General features: G+C 53.2%; 3 protein-coding genes across 6 annotated transcripts in view; 2 read left to right on the forward strand and 1 right to left on the reverse strand.

Moving 5' to 3' along the window:
* The window catches only part of SAMD8 (sterile alpha motif domain containing 8), a 42,667-nt gene extending 40,331 nt beyond the window's left edge, over nt 1-2,336 (reverse strand). For 2 of the 3 annotated variants that reach the window (XM_079899928.1, XM_079899930.1), the window contains exon 1: nt 2,118-2,336. In XM_079899928.1, the coding sequence (XP_079756054.1) occupies nt 2,118-2,291 (174 nt within the window). In that variant the 5' untranslated portion in view covers nt 2,292-2,336. Of the gene's footprint in view, nt 1-2,062 lie in introns of all 3 variants that reach the window. The other variant, XM_079899929.1, reaches the window with a different exon arrangement.
* Nucleotides 2,337-3,906: 1,570 nt separating this feature from the next.
* Nucleotides 3,907-5,275, forward strand: DUSP13A (dual specificity phosphatase 13A; the record flags this gene model as incomplete). Its single annotated transcript, XM_079900590.1, has 2 exons — nt 3,907-4,161; nt 4,939-5,275. Exons 1-2 carry the CDS (start codon nt 3,953-3,955, stop codon nt 5,273-5,275), a joined length of 546 nt encoding a protein of 181 aa, XP_079756716.1. The 5' UTR covers nt 3,907-3,952.
* DUSP13B (dual specificity phosphatase 13B) lies at nt 5,107-16,696 on the forward strand. 2 transcript variants are annotated; one of them, XM_079899932.1, is made up of 7 exons: nt 5,107-5,156; nt 6,422-6,629; nt 8,935-9,138; nt 10,156-10,250; nt 13,886-14,059; nt 15,467-15,687; nt 16,343-16,696. In XM_079899932.1, exons 2-7 carry the CDS (start codon nt 6,543-6,545, stop codon nt 16,543-16,545), a joined length of 984 nt encoding a protein of 327 aa, XP_079756058.1. In that variant the 5' UTR covers nt 5,107-5,156; nt 6,422-6,542; the 3' UTR covers nt 16,546-16,696. The 2 variants fall into 2 exon arrangements, with proteins under 2 accessions (XP_079756058.1, XP_079756059.1); XM_079899933.1 differs by lacking the exons at nt 5,107-5,156; nt 6,422-6,629; nt 8,935-9,138; nt 10,156-10,250 and adding an exon at nt 12,504-13,014.
* The last annotated feature ends 2,834 nt before the right edge of the window (nt 16,697-19,530 follow it).

The following is a 19,530-nucleotide window of genomic DNA, read 5'->3' on the forward strand; positions in this document are numbered from 1 at the left end:
TGTGAAAACTGTCAAGGCAAAACAAAGACAAACTATTAGGGACGCTAATGTATTAACTGTACAAATTCATGTAACAGTTTCTTTAATTTTGCAGTAACATTAAGATGTAACCTTAATAGAGAGTTCTTATATTTCGGTTCAGTTCAGCAAATTTTTACATGCCAAGACTTTTATTTAGAGCTAAGTATGAAGACAAGGTCTCTAGAGAATCTCAATCTAGTGAGGGTAAGCAAACATAAATTAACAATAGTAACACTATATATACTTCTTCAACTAAAGGATGTTTGTACTAATTTAAAGAAAAAGGAGTTAATCTTTTAACATCAGCTAAAAGCAAAGTTAAGAATTCATCTCTCCTTTGAAGAAATAATTATTAGTCTACTGAGCATTTGAAGATATGACATATAGTCAATACACATAAATTAACAGCTTACTGCAGTCAGTAAATTATCATCTCATGAAGATTTAACCGTTGGATACCCATTTAGACTAGAAATACTTGATTAAAAGTTTGTTTTGAAATGCCAACAACTTTGCAAACCTATAATAGGATAAAAGGTTGTAAAAGTAAAACAACATATGAGACGTGGCTAAAGTCAACATTTCACAAAGATGTTATAATTTAACAATTACAAAAGAAAATTAATCTATTTCAACTAAAGAGTATAAATACTGCAATCATTATTTTTCTGGCATAACTATGGTTTTGGTACGATGTCTTCTATAAAAGGCATCTGTGTACCCACCTATCCCAGTTCTGTTAACTGACAACTACAAGCATCCTCTATTCTTAGTCTTCTAGATAACTCTACTAAAAGTATTATTCATACAATATCTGCAAAGCGTTGGTCCTGCAAATCTGTCAAGGTACCCTCCTTCCAATTTTCAAGACACAACTCCAATTCTGGAGTTACAGGTGAGAGGAACATCTGGTAGCCTCCTGGACTGTGGTGATTTCACATACAGTTTTATGTACCTTTTTAACCCAGACACTTGTATTGACCACGTCTTTACCCTGTGGCCAATACGTGTCAACTCAAGCTACCAAAGTGAAATCAGTTGATACTGAGTATCTGTAAAATCTAAGTGTCCAAATTCTTTTTTTCCAGTTTAGTTTTTTTAATTTAAAGGTAATGTATTAAATCTTTTTTTGTGAAAAAAGATTGTCTAAACTTGTCTGGTACTTAAGATAAACTTAAATGTAAGAAAAATACAACGAAAAAAAAAAGAAACACATTATTACTGTTAGAAGAAAGCCAAATGATTATCTTTATTTACAGAATCACTCCTTTCACTATCTTTTCCAAACATCACTTCCTTTTCACTACTTCCCCTAGTCCTTTGGGCAAATCAGTGTTTAACATCAACCCTCCCATCCCAGATTCTTAAAAGTATTCACTGTCCACAAATGAGAAAGCCCCATGACCCAAATATATTACCCTAGTGATCGTCCATGCTTTGAAAGACACCTGTGAAAATGCCAAAGCCCTAAATTAGAGCCTCCAAGGGCTCCTTTTCTTTCTTGACCCCATTTCTCTTTTTCTGGCCTTTAAAGCCAGACGACTTGCCACCCGATAGCCCTTTCCTCTTCAAGCCTAAATCCTTCCCCTAATTACCACCACCCACTCTGGTCAGCGATCTTGTCAGTCCCACCCCGGTTCCCTCTCTCTGGCCAGGTGGTAACATCGACCCTGGTCCGGCTCCTCTGATTCCGTGCCCCCAGTGCCAAATCTCAGAGCATCTCTTCCCCCGGTCCCATATTCCCGCGGTACCCCTTCGGTCTTTTTGCCTCACTACCCGGCTTTCCAAAACCTTCAAGTCCCTGCCTCTTCGAGGCCACATCTCCCTCAGCCTCCCACTCCCTCTCGCTCTCCCCTCGACCTCTCCTTAACCCTCTGTCTCGGGCCATCGTCACGCCCCTCAGGCCCTCGGCTCAACAACCTCCATTTCCCTCAGATTCCAGGCTAAAGGGGACTCTCCACGCTCCCTCAACGGTCTCCCGGGGCCCCTCCGAACCCCTGTCCGTGGCAGCCCCCGGCTCCATCCCCGACTCTCCACTCACCCTTGGCTGCAGGCTTCTCCCAAAGCCCCTCTTCCCCGCCTCAGCTCCTGCTCACCTCAGCGGTCCGAGTCGGGCTCCCCAGACCCACCTCCGAGTCGGCGTCTGAGCAGCTGTCGGAACCCGGCGCCCTCCGAGCCTCGCCGGAGTGAGACGCCTCAAGAAGCGGCGGTGGAGCCCGGGTAGGAGAGCCGAAGTGGACCCTGGGGCGGTGGCGGCTGCGCGCAGGCATTGCCCGGCCGGCCCTCGTCTCAACCGCGCCGGCAGCCGCTCGAATCCGAACCGGAACTGCTTCGGGAGGCGGGGCCCTACCGGCGGGAGGCGGAGCCCTAGGGTGGGGGCGGGGCCAAAACCGGAAGGGACGCGGGACTCAAGATGGGCGCGAGGGGAGAATGGAGGCTAGAAACCGCAGCAAGGAAACCCGAGAGCGCATGCGTCAGGCCCAAAGCCGAAGTGTGAGAAGATGAGGGGCTAGCAGAGATGGGGCGGAGCCTATGGGGGTAGCAAATAGTGTTTGGGGGCCAGAGGAGGTTATCCTAATTCCTTCGGAGGGAGCCAGCTCCTCTCCAATAGCCAACCTCCAATCATTGTTACCATTTATTGCCCCTTTATTCTCTGAGAGTCCCTATGCCAAATGCCAATAAATATCTCACTTAATCCTTGTGCCACCTCTACAGAGTATTACAACACAGAAGGGCCAAGAAACTTGCCTGAGGTTGGGCAGTTAATATGTGCCAAAGCCAGCATTCCTACTCAAATCTGCCTGAACCTATGCTCTTCTCACCTTACTATACTGCCCCACCCTGAGGGAAGCCCCCAGCCCAGGCCTAGCATTGGCGTAAACCAAGTCCAAAACCACCTGCGACCTGGGCTCCAGCCCCTTCTTGGCCTTGGTTTCCCAGGTGGTGCAAGGCAGACTTCAGTGGCTCTGATGGGGGTGGGGACAGGCTCTGGGGTGGACATGAGTGCAAACTGCTACCATGGAATGCCCTGGTGTGGCCTTTACCCTCGAGGCAGACTCAAAGCCAGAGGCAGCTGGGAGCCTCCCCACTGCAGCTCATGCCCCGGATCAAGCCTTCATGAAGTCATCTGAGAGCCGGCAAGACATATCACTTCTTCATCCCATAACTAGCTCTGGCAGAAGGACAGATACAGACTTTTCTCTGTTTCTGTTGTGAAGACAAAAGCCCTTATAGGCAGAGGACTCTCCCTCCCCCTCCCCAAAATATTTCTGATGATAGCCCTTTGGTTCTTCAGAAAGTCTAGGGGAACTTTGATCTCCCTTCTCCCCCCCTTTGACATATGCAGCCCATTTTAGCCTTCTCTTTTGAGAAATCAGCCATTTTCATAACAGAACCACTGTTCAAACCTTCCCCTATAAACCCTGTGGGCACCCTTTAGATGAGGTCCTCCATGCCTCCTTGCCACTTTTCTCCGACTCTATAACTCAGGAACCCTCCCCTGAGCCCCATAATCCAGAAGCTCATCCAATAGCCATACAGCTCCCACTTAGTTTGTGACCCAGGCCTGAAGAACTTTTCCTATCACGAATCCTTGGAGGCAATCACCTCCTCTGCACCCCAGATGTCTACTTTAACTCAGTCCTTGGAACCAAATAGCCTTACACAGGAGTCTAAATCTATTAAACATCTATTATGTGTTAGATGCAGAATATCCTTTGTTTCATTTAATCCTCACAATTCTTACATCAGAGGTGAAGAAACTGAGGCTGAGAGGTGACTTGCAGAGGTATGTCTGATTCCATGTTGTCATGGAATTTGGGGTTAGGGGGTGGCCTGGGGAGGAAAATGTTCTGTTCTCTCTAGAGGCCCCTGTGACTTGCTGAGTCACTTGCTGCTGTCTCACCTGTCCCTGCCAATCTCTAGGAAAGGAATGACACTGGAGAGGCAGAGAGGAGTGACCGCAGAGACAGAGGGGCAGGTGGGCCGGCCCATGGCGGAGGCCTCGCTCCCACAGCTGAGGGGAGATGCCGAAGTCACGCCTTGCCCCACTGTCCTGGAACTAGAGGAGCTCCTGAGGGCAGGGAAGTTTTCTTCCAGCCGCGTGGACGAAGTTTGGCCCAACCTTTACATAGGAGATGCGTGAGTGGTAGCTGACTGAAGGGATAAGGGGGTGGAGACAAGGAGAGACAGTTCCTGGGATCTTCACCAGAGATGGGGGTGGGGTGGGTATAAGGGCAATAGTTCTTCTCTGAGCTTCCCAGCCTAGGGACTTTCTCCAGGACCCCTCTGTACTGGGGACAGTGCAGTGAGCAGGTGCAGCCACCAGGGGGAGCAGAGACTTTGCCTGCCTGAAAGAAGGGAGCTCCCAGAGGTTCCCGGAGTCTTCTGGCACATCCAGAACAACTGGAGGATCTGGGGCGGGGGAAGGACTGGGGAATGGTGATTTGGGGTATGAGATGAGCTGGACAGAGAGCTTGCCTTTCCGGTTCCAGCCTCCCTCCTCTGGACACAGAGTGGGTGAGGAAGGCTGACTGAAGGTGAATCAGGGGAGGTGTCACCTTTAAATATTTGCAGATTAGAAGCAGGTATGAGGTAGTGGCCAGGAGAGGCCAGATATGCATGGTAGGGCATGGGGCAAGAAGGGAGGTGCAGCTGGGTCCCAGGGCCGAAGCAATCCTTTTCCTTCCTGTCCTGGCCAAGGCAAGGGTGGATTGCCTCAGGGAGCAAAGAGAGGCTAAAGCTAAATCCCTTGACCACCAGCTCCCCTACCAGAAAGCTCCTATGGGGGGGCTGTGAGCCGCAGACCCCATGGGTTCCTTCTGGCTCCTTTTGGACCCTAATGGATTCATCGCTCTGAAGCAGGGGTCCAGACAAAGCCTTCCTGGACCTCACTGCTCCCCTTCCTCCCCTCCCCAGGGCCACGGCAAATAACCGCTTTGAGCTCTGGAAGCTGGGCATCACCCACGTGCTGAATGCTGCCCATGGGGGCCTCTACTGTCAGGGCAGCCCTGAATTCTACGGCAGCACTGTGAGCTACCTGGGGGTGCCAGCCCACGACCTCCCTGAGTTCGACATCAGTGCCTACTTCTCCTCTGCAGCTGACTTCATCCACCGTGCCCTCAGCACACCCGGGGGTAAGACTTGGGGTCTGAACCCATATCGCATCCTGCTCAGTCATGGGGGGATGTCCAGTTTCCCCTTAAACATCAGTGTCCTCACACCCCTAGTTTTTAAAGGGCCATCAGGTTTTTAAAACTCTCTGCTCAGTGTTCCAGCACTTTATCCAACAGCATTGCTTCACAGATAGGGAAACTGAGCCCTAGAATACAGGTCATGCCACGAGCTAGGAGCAGCCCTGGGGCTAGAAGCCAGGTCTCCCAAACAACAAAACAGTTCTTTCTGTATCACTCAGCCTTGGGACATTGCTATCTGGTACCTAGATGTCTGGCTTCTGCCCCAAAGTACTTCCGAATGGAAAAAATCTTCTAATACCAGGGGTACAACAAAGGAGCCTGGGGAAGCTGCTTCATGTTCATCCTGGGTGAGAGCCATGTCCCTTGCCACCTGACCCCGGGTGAGCCAGTGTCTTCTCTGGACTTCAGTTTCTCTGTGTCGTGGGAAAGACAAGACTATGGCTCATAGCACTGTTCAATCCAAGGCACTCTGACATTCATTTTCCTTCACCATTCATTCACCAACTATTAACTTCTCTGTGCCAGCTACGGAGCTAGATACTGGGAATCCACACTTAGGCAAGGCAGGGCCCCGGGTGGAAAGACAGTCAAACTGTGAAGTATTACAAGCGCTACTCAGATGCGTGGGCAAATGTGAAGAGCAAAGGGAGGTGGGGTGGGGGGGACTTCCCTCTACAACTGTATTCACCGGGCCACATGCAAAAAGGATGAGCTGCTCTGTGATTCAAGTGATACCATGAGTGGTCAGGAAGCCATGTCTCAGCCAAAACCTGACAAATTAGATGTTAATCAGACCAAGAGAAGGGGAAAACTTTTACAGGTAGTTGAAATAGCATGTGGTAAGGCTGGAGGCCAGGGACCATGACAGCTTCAAGGAACTGAAAGTTACCCAGTGTTCCTAGAGCTGAGGGGTGGGGGGTGGGGGGACAGCCTGAGGTGAGGCTGCAGGGTCAGCAGGGGCCAGCTCACAGAGGGTCCTGTGAGCCACGTTGGGGAGTGTGGACCCCATCCCAAGGGTAGGCATAATAGGTGCTGGTGTGCCCATTTGACAGAGCAGGAAATGGAGGCCCATACACGCTGAATGATTTACTCAGGGTCACAGAATATACCCAGGGCAGAGGAGGGAAAGGAACTTGGGTCCGCACCTCAGCCCCTGGGCGGGCTGGTGGGTGGGAAAGGGTCTTTCAGCAGGATGTCTTTCTCAGCCAGGGTCCTGGTGCACTGCGTGGTAGGGGTGAGCCGCTCTGCCACGCTGGTCCTCGCCTACCTCATGCTGCGCCAGCAGCTGTCCCTGCGTCAGGCAGTGATCGCCGTGAGGCAGCACCGATGGGTCTTCCCCAACCGAGGCTTCCTCCACCAGCTCTGCCGGCTGGACCAGCAGCTGCGGGGTGCAGGCCGGAGCTGAGGGGCCAGGTGAGGGTCGGGCAGGGCGTGAGGGGCCGGGGCTGGGTACAGTTAGCAGTGAGAGGTCAGGTGAGGGCTGGGCAGAGGGCAAGGGTACGATTGGAAGTAAGGGGTTGGGTGAGGGCTGGCAGGGGACATGGATGGGACCAGTTCAGAGGCTGGAGATCAAGGCTGTGTATGGCTGGAAGAGAGGGTTGAAGGGGGCCTGGCCCGTTCCCCAAGCTGCTGGGCTCCCCTCACCAATCCAAGGTCTCACCTAGGCCTGGCTGAGGCACCCCTCTCCTAGGACCCTCTTCTCCAGCCCACCCAGATTCTTCAGACCCAGAGAAGATGGAAAGGCTAGGAAGGAAAAGGGTGGAAAGCATAAAATGGAAGAGGTGAGGCCTTCCAACCTGGTCCTAATGCTGATCTGTCCTGCCTCCTTGGCTGAAAGCCTGTGGGGCTCACCTGAACCCCACCGAGGCAGCAGCACAACCAGTCCTGCACCTGAGGGCTGTCTGGCCCTTCCCACGCCTCTGCACACCCTCCCCTCAGGTCTGGAACCCAGCTCTAGGGAAAAAGTGTCCTGCAGCTATTGCTCCAAGCTTAGTTAATTCTGTCAGCCCTGAGCATCCATTCCCACCACCGGGAAGGAGAACAGGTGCTCCTGCCGCCAGCCATGACCTCCTCGCACAAGCCCTGCTTGATATAAAGTTCTTCTGTCGCCACACCGTTCAGTTCTCTGCCTTGGACCCAGCACCCCACTGTCTACCTTCACCCCACCCAATGTGATCTCAGAGACCTACAGAAGGCCCCTCCCTAACCTTCCTCCCTCTCTGGTCCTGGGGACCCTTTAGGACATAAAGGTTTCCCTGAAGTCTGTCCATTTACCTTCTGCCTTCCTCCTGTTCCATGTTCAGTGCATTTGGAGGAATAGCGCCCCGTCTTTAAGCTGCCTAAGGGGAACAGATCCCCAATACCTCCTCTTCCCAAGGCACCTCCCTCCCGCTGGAGGCCCCAGCGTCCCCAGCTGCCCAGTAGAAGGAGTTGGGCTCCCCTAGCAGCAACAATGCTTCTCAGGCTCCCAGCCCACAAATGGTTGCCAAGGTGCTGCCGCAATTTCTTTGGCGTCAGCTCTGTGTTTTCCTCCAGCTCAACGGAGAGGCAGGGGTGCCTCTTTCTGGGGTCAGTGGCTCTGAGGGTGCCAGATTGTGAAGGAGCTGCAGAATTCCTACTGCCCTTCTTCTCCCATCATGCCCAGGCTGGGACTGTCCCCAATAGCCCATCTTCCTCACACTCAACATCCCCACCAAGGGCCATCTGATGGAAGGTTAAGCCTCCAGAGCTGCTCTCCATTCCCCCTATCCAGCCTCCAGCTCCTGCTACCCATACTGCTCCTTCCTTCATCTCTCGTCAACCCTGACTTTGGCTGTGCCCCACCGCTGCCAGGTGGGAGTGGGGCACTGGCCTAGGCTCTCCTGGGAGTTTGAAGAGCAGCAGCTTCCTCCTCCTGCCAAGACCTTCCCTGGGGCATGGACTGAATCTCCCCCTGCCCCCACACATAAGAGGTGGTTTTGTCTCTGAATGCACAGCCAGCCCAACCAAGTGGAGCGTTTGAGCAATATCGACCCCTTCCCACATGCTGTCAGGACGATGAGCATCTTGGGGTCGGGGATTAGGGCAGGATGGAGGGCGAGGTGTAGAGTTTGGGGCTGAGTGTAAAGGAAGAAAATGAGGGTTGTAGCTGGCGTTGGGATTAGGCCTGGGGTGAAGCTGGGCGGGAAACTGTCGTGGGGAGTTCTGCAGGTGTGGGAGCCAAGAGGCGGACAGGAATGGCATGTTCCCATCCTGCTCTCTTTCCTCTAAACAAGGTTTGGGAACCTGGGAGAACAGCAAATCTCTGATCATGCCCAATCATCCCACTTCTGCGGCCTGGGGCCCTAAAATACTCTGGCCTCAGCCCTCAGCATCTCTCCCTTCGGGCAGCCAGCTTTGGGAGAATCATTTGGACTACAGCATTGCACTATTACTGGGAGTGCATCCAACAGCTGGAGCCCCAGGAGTTGTGCAGTGAGCAACCTGTGTGACTGTACACAGCAGCCCTGGGGCTGGGGACTCTGAGAGATGAGGGGGCTTTGGGGAGGTCATCTCCCTCCATGAGCCCTGGGCCCCGAACTTGCCTCATCTCTCTCGGCACCCGTACCCACTTGACCTTACACAGAGGCTCAAGGCAGAAGCAGGCTTATCTGACAGCTCTTGTCCCTGCCCTGATGAGTCCCAGCCAATCTGAACCATGGTTTACCTGCCTGTAACATGGAGCTCATCTCTCCCCCAGAACTGGTCCTTACTCCCTGCCACAGGGCTCTGCCACTTTGCCACCCTGGCGCTGGCCCTGCTGGTGCTGCTGGAGGCTCTGGCCCAGGTGGGTACCCAGAAGATGGTAAGAGACCAGTGTGGGGTCTGCCCTAGAGCCTGCAACTCCATGCGCTTCCTCCTGCTGCCTGCACCCCCTCTCAGCCACTGTCTCCAGTTCTCACAGGTGGGAAGGGGCTCCTGGTTGAGGCCCCTCGGGCGTGTGATCTGGCTGTTCTCTTCCCTGTCCCCCTCAGGAGTGGGGGGACACGGGAGGGGGGATTCTAAGCGTTTATGATGGCCCCTGGCCATGGCCGTCTCCACCAGCTCTCCCCAGGGCTCAGGGAGCCCCAGCAGGGGCTGAGCCCTAGCTCCCTGGAGCTCGGGCTTCAGAGACCCCGTGGAGGCGTGGCTACGGGTATGCATACGTCTGTGTGTGTGTCAGTCATCTGGGAGTATGAGTGGGGAAGGGTATTAAAGTATGGGTATATGAAGAGAGTCTCTGGAGAGCAGGAAGTGTTCTTAATAGGCCCAAATCCAAGGTCCCTCACTGAGCCGTTAGCCTTGGAAGGGACTTTAAAGACCATCTCACTGGCCTCGAGGAGCAGTGAGGCCTGTGCAGGAATGTCTTCTGGGGGAGGGAGGAGCTTGGCAGAGGGCAGAGTGGTTTGCGGACACACAGCTTCTGACTGAAGGCCGGGCCTGCTCCAAAGACCTGCTCTGAACTCCACTTATATCTCTGTCTGCCCCCACTTCCCTCAGCCTGAGTCTTCTGGATCTTTATCCTGGGCCAGTCCTGTAATCCTCAGCTCCCAACCAAGGGCCCCTGGACCTGGATTGTGATGTTGGCAGTGCGGCCAGTGTGGGTGTGATCTGGCTGTTCTCTTCCCCGTCCCCCTCCATGGAAGATCCTTGTAGCTTTAACTTTCTGCCCACGCTCCACATCACCCTTGAAGGCCAACCGACCTTTCAAAATGGCTTATTCAGTCTTCCTTCTTCCTGCCTCACAAGCAACATCCACATCCACACATACCACAGGCAGACCCCTGCCAGACTGCCTCTACTCCCAGCAGGGCCAGGTGCCTGGCTGGGCTTGGCACTGACCATGCCAGGGGACCAGTGGGTGAGTTGGGAGTGGCAGGGGGAGGCCAGAGGAGGGGAGCAGCACATCATGCTTTATAATTAAACTCCGATCAAAAAATAGAAACAGCATCAAGCGTGCAGAGACAGGCGGCTGGAAGCCGGGAGCAAAAAGTGCCCGTCAGAGAAGACCTCAGCCTGGGCCAGATACCCCCACAGGTGGGTGAGTGCCCCTATTTCAGGGGGGCTGCAGAGCATGCTGGGTAATGAGGGCCAGGACACCTGTGCCTCTGTGTGTGTGTGTGTGTGTGTGTGTGTGTGTGGTGGGGGGGTGGGTTAGATCTGGGGAGGGACTGGGTCAGAGATAGAGGCACAGACAAAGCAGAGTAGTCAGAATGACCTGGGCTTGAATCCTGGCTCCCACGCCTATTGGCTGTGTGACCTACGGCATAGGGGATGATAATATCATCTGCCTCATAAGGGTACTGTGCGGATTCAGTGAAAAAAATGTAAGCATTTAGCTCTGATACACAGTACGTCCTTAGTTAGTGGTGAATACAATAATTATTGCTGGACAGAGAAAGAAAAATCAAGAAATACAAAGAGTTAGAGACCAAGCCTCATTAGCCCATGGGATATGGCTGAGTCTTGAAAGGGAAAGAGTAATAATGGTGATGATAATAATAGGAAGATGCACCATTTATGGGGCATCTACCAGGAGGAAGACCCCGTGGGAGGTGCCTTGAACATTTCTTATCTCATGGAATTCTCACAGCAGCCCCACTGAGAAAACTAGCTCAGAGAAGACTACACAGAAACAAGCTCCAGACTTGAGAACTCGGCTCAGGTCCGCCCTCCTCCAAGGCCTGCACACAGAGTGCAGAGCCCCAGGCAGCTCACCACAGGCCACCCGCCGGCCACCCTCCCCAAGGCTTCCTTCACCAGACTCCTCACTTGTCCTGCCCTGAGATGTCCAGCCCCAGCTGTCCTGTGGCCACAGTCCCTGTGGTCTACCTTGCGGGGAGGAGGAGAAAGCAGGGAGAGTGAACAGGAGGGAAGACCGGGGGAGCACGTCTGGAGCTTCAGGGAGGCGGTGGATGGCAGACAGAGGCCTCCTGCCCTGCGGAGGCCTGGGCCTTGGCCTGAGGCTACCAGCGTGCTGAGGGGTGTGTTGGGAGGCTGCTGGAGGAGGACAAGCTCCTGTGAGAGGCAGGGAGACAAGGCAACCGGGGAGCGCGACACAGAGAGGCACCAACAAAGGCAGAACACAGGTGTCTGAACTTGTAAACAGCAGCGACTCAGGAAAACCGTTGCCCACAGAGGCAGCTGCTCAGCTTAGGGAGGAGACACAGGAAGGTCGCAGGAGGGGTACCAGAGAGAAGGGGGAGAAGAGTCAGGCCGGCCCTGCCCCTGCTGGATGTTGGGCCCAGGCTTCACCCTGCGGTGGCTGAGGAGATGCGGAAGGAGGTGTCAGGCGGGGCACTCGGCATCTAGGTCTGGGGATGGCAGAAACCAGGGGGCTGCTGCAGCCACCAACTCCCCTTCTTTGGGTGTGCCCGGAGCTTGAAGGATGAGTCGCTGGGTGGGGGCTAGGCCTGACCTTGGCTGAAAAGGTGGGCTGGACCCTTGTGGGATAGAGCAGACAGGTAGGGAGTACATCCATGAGCATCAGGTGTGAGGTCCAACGTGAGGCCTAGCAAGGGGTACCCCTAAGTCCGAGGAAAAAGCCCCCTTCTCCAGACCTGGGCCTAAGCCCCGAAGAGGCTGAGCCAGTAGAGGGGTCAGCCCTCATCCCTGATCCCTCTACTGGCTCCTTCTCCTCCCAGGAGCCGCCAGGAGGAGTAGGGACAAGTTCTGCCTCAGCTGGAGCCTGGCTATCCGCGCCCAGGCACCGCGGGGCTGCAAGGCACCAATTGGCCACTGGGTGGCAGCCTTACCCCACACCAAGCTCAGAGGCCTGCAGCGGCGCCTGCCAGACTTCCCAAAGCCCCAAAGCAACCGACCTGGGGCTCCTGCAGGCCCAGCTGGTAGCTCCAGCCCAGTGTGGCTGTTGGACTCTCCCCACTCCAACACAATACATTGTGCTGTACCCTGTAGTTTTTGCAAACCCAGGCTCTCGTCTCTCATTCTCAGGTCAGACCCTCCAGAGATTCCTTAAAGTCAGGCAAGGCCAGCATCTTTAAGTTGAGAAAGAGAAACCGCGGCCCAGACAGGAGCAAAGACTTGCTCTTGACCTCGGAATTAGCTGTGGCCAGGCTCTCCCCGCTCCCTCTAAAGTTCTCTTCCCACCAGTTCACATAGCCTCCCATCTCCATGGGGAGTCCCAGGGCCAAGAGCCTTTAATCGCAAAGAGACACCAAGCAGAGAGGGGTCTGGGCGTTTGGAAGGTCTGCACTTCAGTCAGCAGTGGCCTAGGTCTGCTCTCAGGCCCCACCCCCATGGGCTCCAAGGGGAGGACCTGGAATTCTAGCTGCTTCATAGCGTTTGTGTTCCGGGCGGAACCTGCCCCGGCCCCATTCCGCTCTTGTGCTGAGTCCTGTCCCTGCACCCACACCCCGACTCCCAGGCCCAGACCATGCCCTAGGTAGGTGGCAGGCAGTTCAGCCTGCCCTGAGAGGTCACAGTGGGGGATGGAAGGGAAAGCCGGGCCTTCGCTTCCGCCCTGCCCTCCCACTGCTCACTGGGTGAGCTTGGCCAAACCGGTGGCCTTCCGGGTTCCTGTTTCTCTTCCTGGCCCTGGCACTGCCTACCGAAGAGCAAAGAAGTTCTTCCCAGTTTGTACCTTCCCTAGTTACTGGTTGAGGGGACCAGGGACAGTTAGCCAAGAGAGGCACTCCTTCCAAGCCCAGCACCAGACCCAGGTTCTGGTGCCACTGACATTCCAGCTCTGCAGGGTCTCGGACCCCCTCAGCCAGCTGACTCCTGACACAAGCCACCCCACCTGGGTGAGGCCTGACCTGCAGCACTGGCCTGAGTCATGCGGGTAAGGAAGGAAATCCCAGGGCCTATAGGCAGATATGGAACAGCTGCACTAGGCTCCCCTGTAGAGCCAGATGAGTTAGCGACCATTCTCTGGAGTCCCTGAAGGTGGTAACTCGAACGCTTGGGGACGGAACTGAAGGAGAACAGAACTGGACTGAAACCCCGGCCTTGCTCCTTAACAGCCGTAAGACTGAGCATTACTTAAAAATTATTCTCTGTAACCTTCACGTTCCTGCTTCAGCTTCCTCCTATGTATGATAGGGACCTACCATGCGTGAGGCACCAGGCCCCTAAGAGGCATTAGCTCATTCAGTACGGAAGTGTTAACAAATGTCAGTTCATAGCCCAGGTCCCTCCCTCCAGAGATGGGCTCTGACCTTCAAGCACCTGTTACAGGGATGGGAGTCTGAGGACCAGCCCTGGAAGTAGCGGAGAAGGGGGCTTGAGATGAGCTGCCCAGTTGGCAGGGGTCTTCCTAGGTGCCCTCTGAGGGCCACAGCCATCTGGAGTCCCCACCCCTACGAAGTCCCAAGTAACCACAGACTTAAGGGGTGGGGTCTGCACTGACTAGTTGTTACAAACAGGGAACTCCAAGAACCCCTTGAAAAAAGCTTCCAACATCAGGGGCCTCTGGAGAGGGCAGGAGAGGGCTTCCCAGCTCCACAGCGGTGACGAGGGGTTGATTCCCTTGTTCCCTGGGGAAAGGCCTCAGCCCCAGCTGAGCTGGTTAATAACCTCATGTGAAATAACTGAGGCCCTTCTGAAGCATCCTAGTGGCACCTGGGCACTGCACCATGCCTGGGCCTCCCTGTCAGCTGGACCCACATGCGGGGAGCCTGCCCCTCGCCACCACAGTTTCCACTCTGTTCCAGGATGGACTCGCTGCAGAAACAGGACCTCCGGAGGCCCAAGATCCACGGGGCAGTCCGGGTGCCCCCCTATCAGCCACCCACGCTGGCCTCACTGCAGCGCTTGCTGTGGGTCCGTCGGGCTGCCGTGCTGAGCCACATTAACGAAGTCTGGCCCAACCTCTTCCTGGGAGATGCGTAAGTACGATCCACAGTGGGTGTTGGGGAGAACAGAAGGGGAGCCTCTTCCAGAGCCAAGGGGCAGAGTTGGCACCCTCTTTGCCTCCAACCATCTCTTTCCACATGTTTATTTCCTTTTACACTATTATTACTTTGTGGAAATAGAACACACCTAAGAAAAGTACACAGAGCATAAACGAACAGTTTCACCCCCCAGGTCAAGAAATAGGACATTAGTTGTGCCTCAGAAGCCCCTGTGGAACCCTTCTCATCATAACCCTTTTCCCTGTAGATAATCATTGAGTATTGAAACAATAATTTCCTTGCTTTTCCTTTTAGTTTCGCCATTTGTGTTAGTTTTGCCTATGTTTTAAAGTGATAGGAATAGAATCATATTGTGTATTTTGTGCCTGGCGTCATTTGCTCAAAATTGCGAGATTCGCCGACATTACGTGCAGCTATAGTTCATTCATTTTTGGTTGCTATATATTATTCGTTTGTATGAATACACCATAGTTTATTTATTCTATTTGAGTTGTTTCCACTTTGGGGCTATTATAAACGGTGATTCTAGAAGCTAGTACATGTGCCTTGGGAACACACACGTTTCTCTAGGATGTATATATAGAGTGGAATGTGAGTCATTTTCCCCAAAAGTTTTCTTAAAATTTAGAACATATGGATGAATATATGTGGATTTTATGTTTTCCTTAATATTTAGAAAATATAGATCAATATCCTATTAACAATAGGGCAAATATGTATCCCCCCTACACACACAGATAACCAGTAATAAAATCCTTGTTGACTTTTTAAAAATGCATACAAAAATGGTATCGCTTTATAATCCCATCTTGTAATCTGCTTTATATAGAAAACTTTTTAAATGGAATTGCACAGCATACTTTTAAAACACTTTAAAACAATGTTCTGTTTTGTTATCCTCCGTTTTTCTCAATATAGCACCAACACCTTTCTTGGTTCACCAGCATCTATCTACCACATTTTAGTGGTTGTGTAGTATTTCATTTAGCTATACCATAGTCAATCTTCTTTTATAGGCTATTTAGTGATTTTTTCCCCACTTTTTCTCTATCTTAAACATTAGATCCAGTTTACATTTGTCTGTGAGCACACTTGGGATTCTTTAAGTTCCTAGGAGACCTGCTGGGGCAAAGTAAGTGTACATTTTCGAGGCTTCTGATGCCATGTGGCCGACCTGCCTTCCAGAAAAGTTGGGCTGAGTGAAAGGGAGTCTTGAACTCCTACTAGAGGAGCCCCTTCACCCAAGCCAGTTCACTGGTTCCAGTCTACCCTTGGAGGAGGATGGCAGAGGAGGCAAGGGGGCAAGTTCCAGGCCAGCCAGAGCTGACCCAGTGAGCTCTACCCCACCTCCCAACTCCCCCCGTGCCCCTCCCCCCCCAGGTACGCAGCCCGGGACAAGAACAAGCTGACCCAGCTGGGCATCACCCACATCGTGAATGTTGCCGCAGGAAAGTTTCAGGTGGACACAGGTGCCAACTTCTACCGTGGAATGCCCTTGGAGTACTATGGCATTGAGGCTGATGACAACTCCTTCTTCGACCTCAGTGTCTACTTTCTGCCCGTTGCTCGATACATACAAAGTGCCCTCATCATTCCCCAAGGTCAGCTGCTGGGGAAGGCACTGGGGTGGAGGTGGGGTGCAGGCAGGGTCTGGGGCTATCTACTTTTCCAGGAGCATGGATGGTGGGGTCCTTCAGCAACCTCCCACCTCATGGGGCTCACTACTACCATTTAGTGAGCATCCCCTTCAGGGACACCCTGGAAACCAACAATCATAGATATAACTAAGGTCCAGTGTGGTCGTCGCTTGGTAAGAGGCCAGGTGCTGGGCAAAAGGTACAGGACCTAGAGAAAACTGCTCAAGAGCGTTTGCTAAGATGAGGCCTCAGTGTAGAGCTGCAGGGGCTGGGGAGAGGGCAGAACTGGGGGGAAAGGGAGGGAGGTGGACACCCCCTGCAAACCCAGGGGACTCCAGGAGTACTGACTCCCCACCGTGCTAGAGTGGCAAGGGATGCCAGAGGAGGCACCTTGCACCAGGAGAAGGGAGTCCCGCTGCTAACCTTCGCCCTGCCACTAACTTGCTTTGTGACCTTGAGCGAGTCCCTTTCCTCTCTGGGCCTCAGTTGCCCCATATGACAATGAGGACAGTGTCAGTACTCCAGGATGCTGTGATAGGTGGGCAGAAGCATCCCTGATTCCCTAAGGGGCAAGTGGTATGAGAACAGGTAGCTGATGCTAGGTTGGGTCTCCCCGCAGGCCGCGTGCTGGTACACTGTGCCATGGGGGTGAGCCGCTCTGCCACGGTTGTCCTGGCCTTCCTCATGATCTGCGAGAACATGACGCTGGTGGAGGCCATCCAGACAGTGCAGGCGCACCGGGATATCTGCCCCAACTCAGGCTTCCTCCGGCAGCTCCAGGTTCTGGACAACCGACTGGGGCAGGAGACGGGGCGGCTGTGACCTGGTGGGCAACCAGGAACCCTGACCCTCCAGCCAGCATGGCCCACCCAACCAGCCTGACCCTGGGGACCTTGCTTCCAGTCACCTTGAGATGTAAATAGCAAGTGGGGGCTTAGCTGAGGCAGAGGCAGGGAGAGCTGGGTGGTGACCTTTAGCAGGTGGATCTCCCTGACCCAATCCAAAGATTCTTTATGCAGAAAAGAGTTCAGTCTGTCTCTATAATAAAAGGTTCATCATAATAAAGACAGGAGACCTTCTGGTGGTTTGTGGGGCAGTGGTCACGAGGCTCCAGAAGGCTTGCCAGCCCATGATGGCAGCCTAGAGGTGGAGTCTGAGTCAACTGTCTGAGTAAAGACCAAAGTTCAATGCATCACCATCCTTTCCATGCCCGCCCTGTATCAAACACCGACTATCAAAACTCGCTGTGCACAAACAGCATCTCCTGAATCCGGTCAGTTTTTTCACTTTCGTTCTTCTTTCAAAAAGGACTGACTAAAGTCACAGAAACCTAACAGAAGCATTAAACTAGAGCACAGGGGTTTGGGAGGAGACATGCCAGAATTCCTGGGGAGGGACGGTTATATGATGGGGCAACATTTGGCTTGAGTTTCTTACTGTTTGTACCCTAATAAAATAAAACAATGTAAAAAGCCCATAGGTTCCTCACCTGTACGTGAGGTATTTATGAGGATTAGATGGGCTGGCATTCCTCCTCCCTCTCTGGCTGTTTCCATGCAGCCCTGGCCTCCTCCAGCTGACCTTTAAACATCAAGGTGTCCGAGGACGCTGGCCTCTGCCTCTTCTCTCCTTCAGTGTTCTCGCTCTCCTGGGGGTCCTCTTGTCCCCACAGCCTCAGTTCACATCTCTAGGCTGATGACTCTCAGACCCCTACGGCGGCCCAATTCTCTCTTCTGAGTTCAGAACCTCTGTATCCTACTGGCCACCTTCATTTGAATATTGAACCTGAGCTTCAAACTGAACTTTTCATCACCTCCCACCCAGACCCACTCCTTTTCCTAGTTCCCATTTTAGTGAAGGGCTCTGATAGGCCTTGTCATCCAAGTCAGTGGTGGACTTCTGCCACTCTTCCAATTGGCCTACCAACTCTACCTCTTAAACAGGGCTCAGACCTGCTCACTTAGCTTCATCTTTGCTGACTACCCAAGTTCAAGCCACCTTACCTCTCACCTGGATTCTTGCTCAGGCCCCTGATGGTCTCTCTGCTTCTAGCCTTGCCCCCTCCAATCTCCATGCGGGCCCCAGACAGCTTACTAAAAGGAAAATCGCATCACATCACCCCAACACTTACAACCCCTGAAGGACAAACACCTTGACAAAGCATAAAGATTCTTCATTTTCTGAGACCGTCTCATGTCTCCAGACATCTCTCTTCTAATTCTGTTCCCATACATGCCATGTAATTAAGAAATGCTAAATACACTTGCAGTTTCCAGAATGTACCACCTGCTTACCTCTTGGTGCTTTGCACATGCTTCAGGTTGCAGCACCTGAATGCACATCCTCACTCATTTTTGTTGGGGTCTCTTTGAGGTCTCAGTTTAGGTGTCACTTCTGGGGATGCCCCTGGACCCAGCAAACCTGAGTGGAGTATTTTTCCTCATGCTACCAAAATGTCCATCCACCCCTTGTGGGACCACCTGTCACACTGAACTATGATTGCCTGGTGCCTTGTCATTCTCTTCCAGCTGGCTGTCTCTCACCAGGCTTTCCCTGGGCTCAAGGTCCCCATGACTCCCGCACTCTCTGGCTATGACCCTGCCATCAGGTAGAGTTCCGTGTTACTGGGCCCTCTCTACAGGGGCCACCAGGGGGAGTGGACTTGCCCCTGGGACTGGGCCAGCCTCCGGAAGGCACCTCCTCTCCCCCCAGCTCCACGTGCACACAGCATCTCACCATTTGGTCACCCTGACACCCTCTTCCCAGCTCATCTTGTCCCCTTGGGCCACCTTTGACTTCCCTCTTTGCTCCCCTGCCAAGGCTCTCGGGGAACAGCCCTGCCTTCTCCTGGGAACTTAAGGGCCCTTTGCCCTTCTCCACCATCTGCTCTATTTCCAGAGGGCAAGTGCTTTTCCTTTGTGCAAATCCAAAAAGGGGCACCCTCTGACCAAACCAGCCTTTTAGGCAGGAGCACTCCTGGGCAAACAGTTTGGTCAAGAAAAAGGTGTCCCTTCCTCCCAAGTAGACGTAGTTCCAAGTTATGGTGCCCAACTCAGTGAGCTGAGCACAGGCTGGGTTTTAGGCCCCATTTACTCCTCCTTCAATTTATAAACTGCACAAATGTAGACAGCCCTCTCTGGGCCATAGGGATTAATATCCCCATTTTACAGATGAACAAACTGATGCTCAGAGAAGCTAAAATGAGGCTGGATGTTGCCTCCTGGATCCAGGATCTCCAGGCTCTGGCCTCAAAGGGCAGGTACTGCCCAGCAGATCCCCTGCTCTGCTGCCTGCAGTGCTTGGTCCTAATCCCAGCTGGCTGTTGGCTACCTAAGGTGCTCTCTGGGCCTTTTCCAAAGGGTAAACACATGTCCTAGCTGGAGTTTGGCAGGAGGGCTGGTGCTGCTGTGCCCAACCAGGCAGGATGGAAAACTTCTCAGTTCATCCTCAGGTTGGTGGGGCCTATAATTTTCCAGAGCAGACAAAGCTAGTCCCGTCAGTAGTCTGCGCACCCCCAATTCCCTTGGGTCCCCCCACTCAGCCTGACAACTCAGCCCTTGTTGCTATCTCTTGCTTATGCATGGTCAGCAGGATCCAAAATAGTGGCTCCAGAAGCCAGTCTCTAAATCAACATCCGGGTCTATGACTGTGGGCAGCCTGCCCTTGCTGGCTGGGGTAGAGTGCCCTGAACCTGGGACAGAGCCACACCCTGGGCCTGCGGCTTGAGTTTCAGCAGGTTACCTTCTTCGGGCTCCGAGGGTTGGGCTCAGATTCTGGGGCTATGGGGAGAAGAGGCAGGGAAAGCCA

Source organism: Stenella coeruleoalba (assembly GCF_951394435.1).
Source record: "Stenella coeruleoalba genome assembly, chromosome: 16".
In the NCBI taxonomy this organism is placed as follows: domain Eukaryota; kingdom Metazoa; phylum Chordata; class Mammalia; order Artiodactyla; family Delphinidae; genus Stenella; species Stenella coeruleoalba.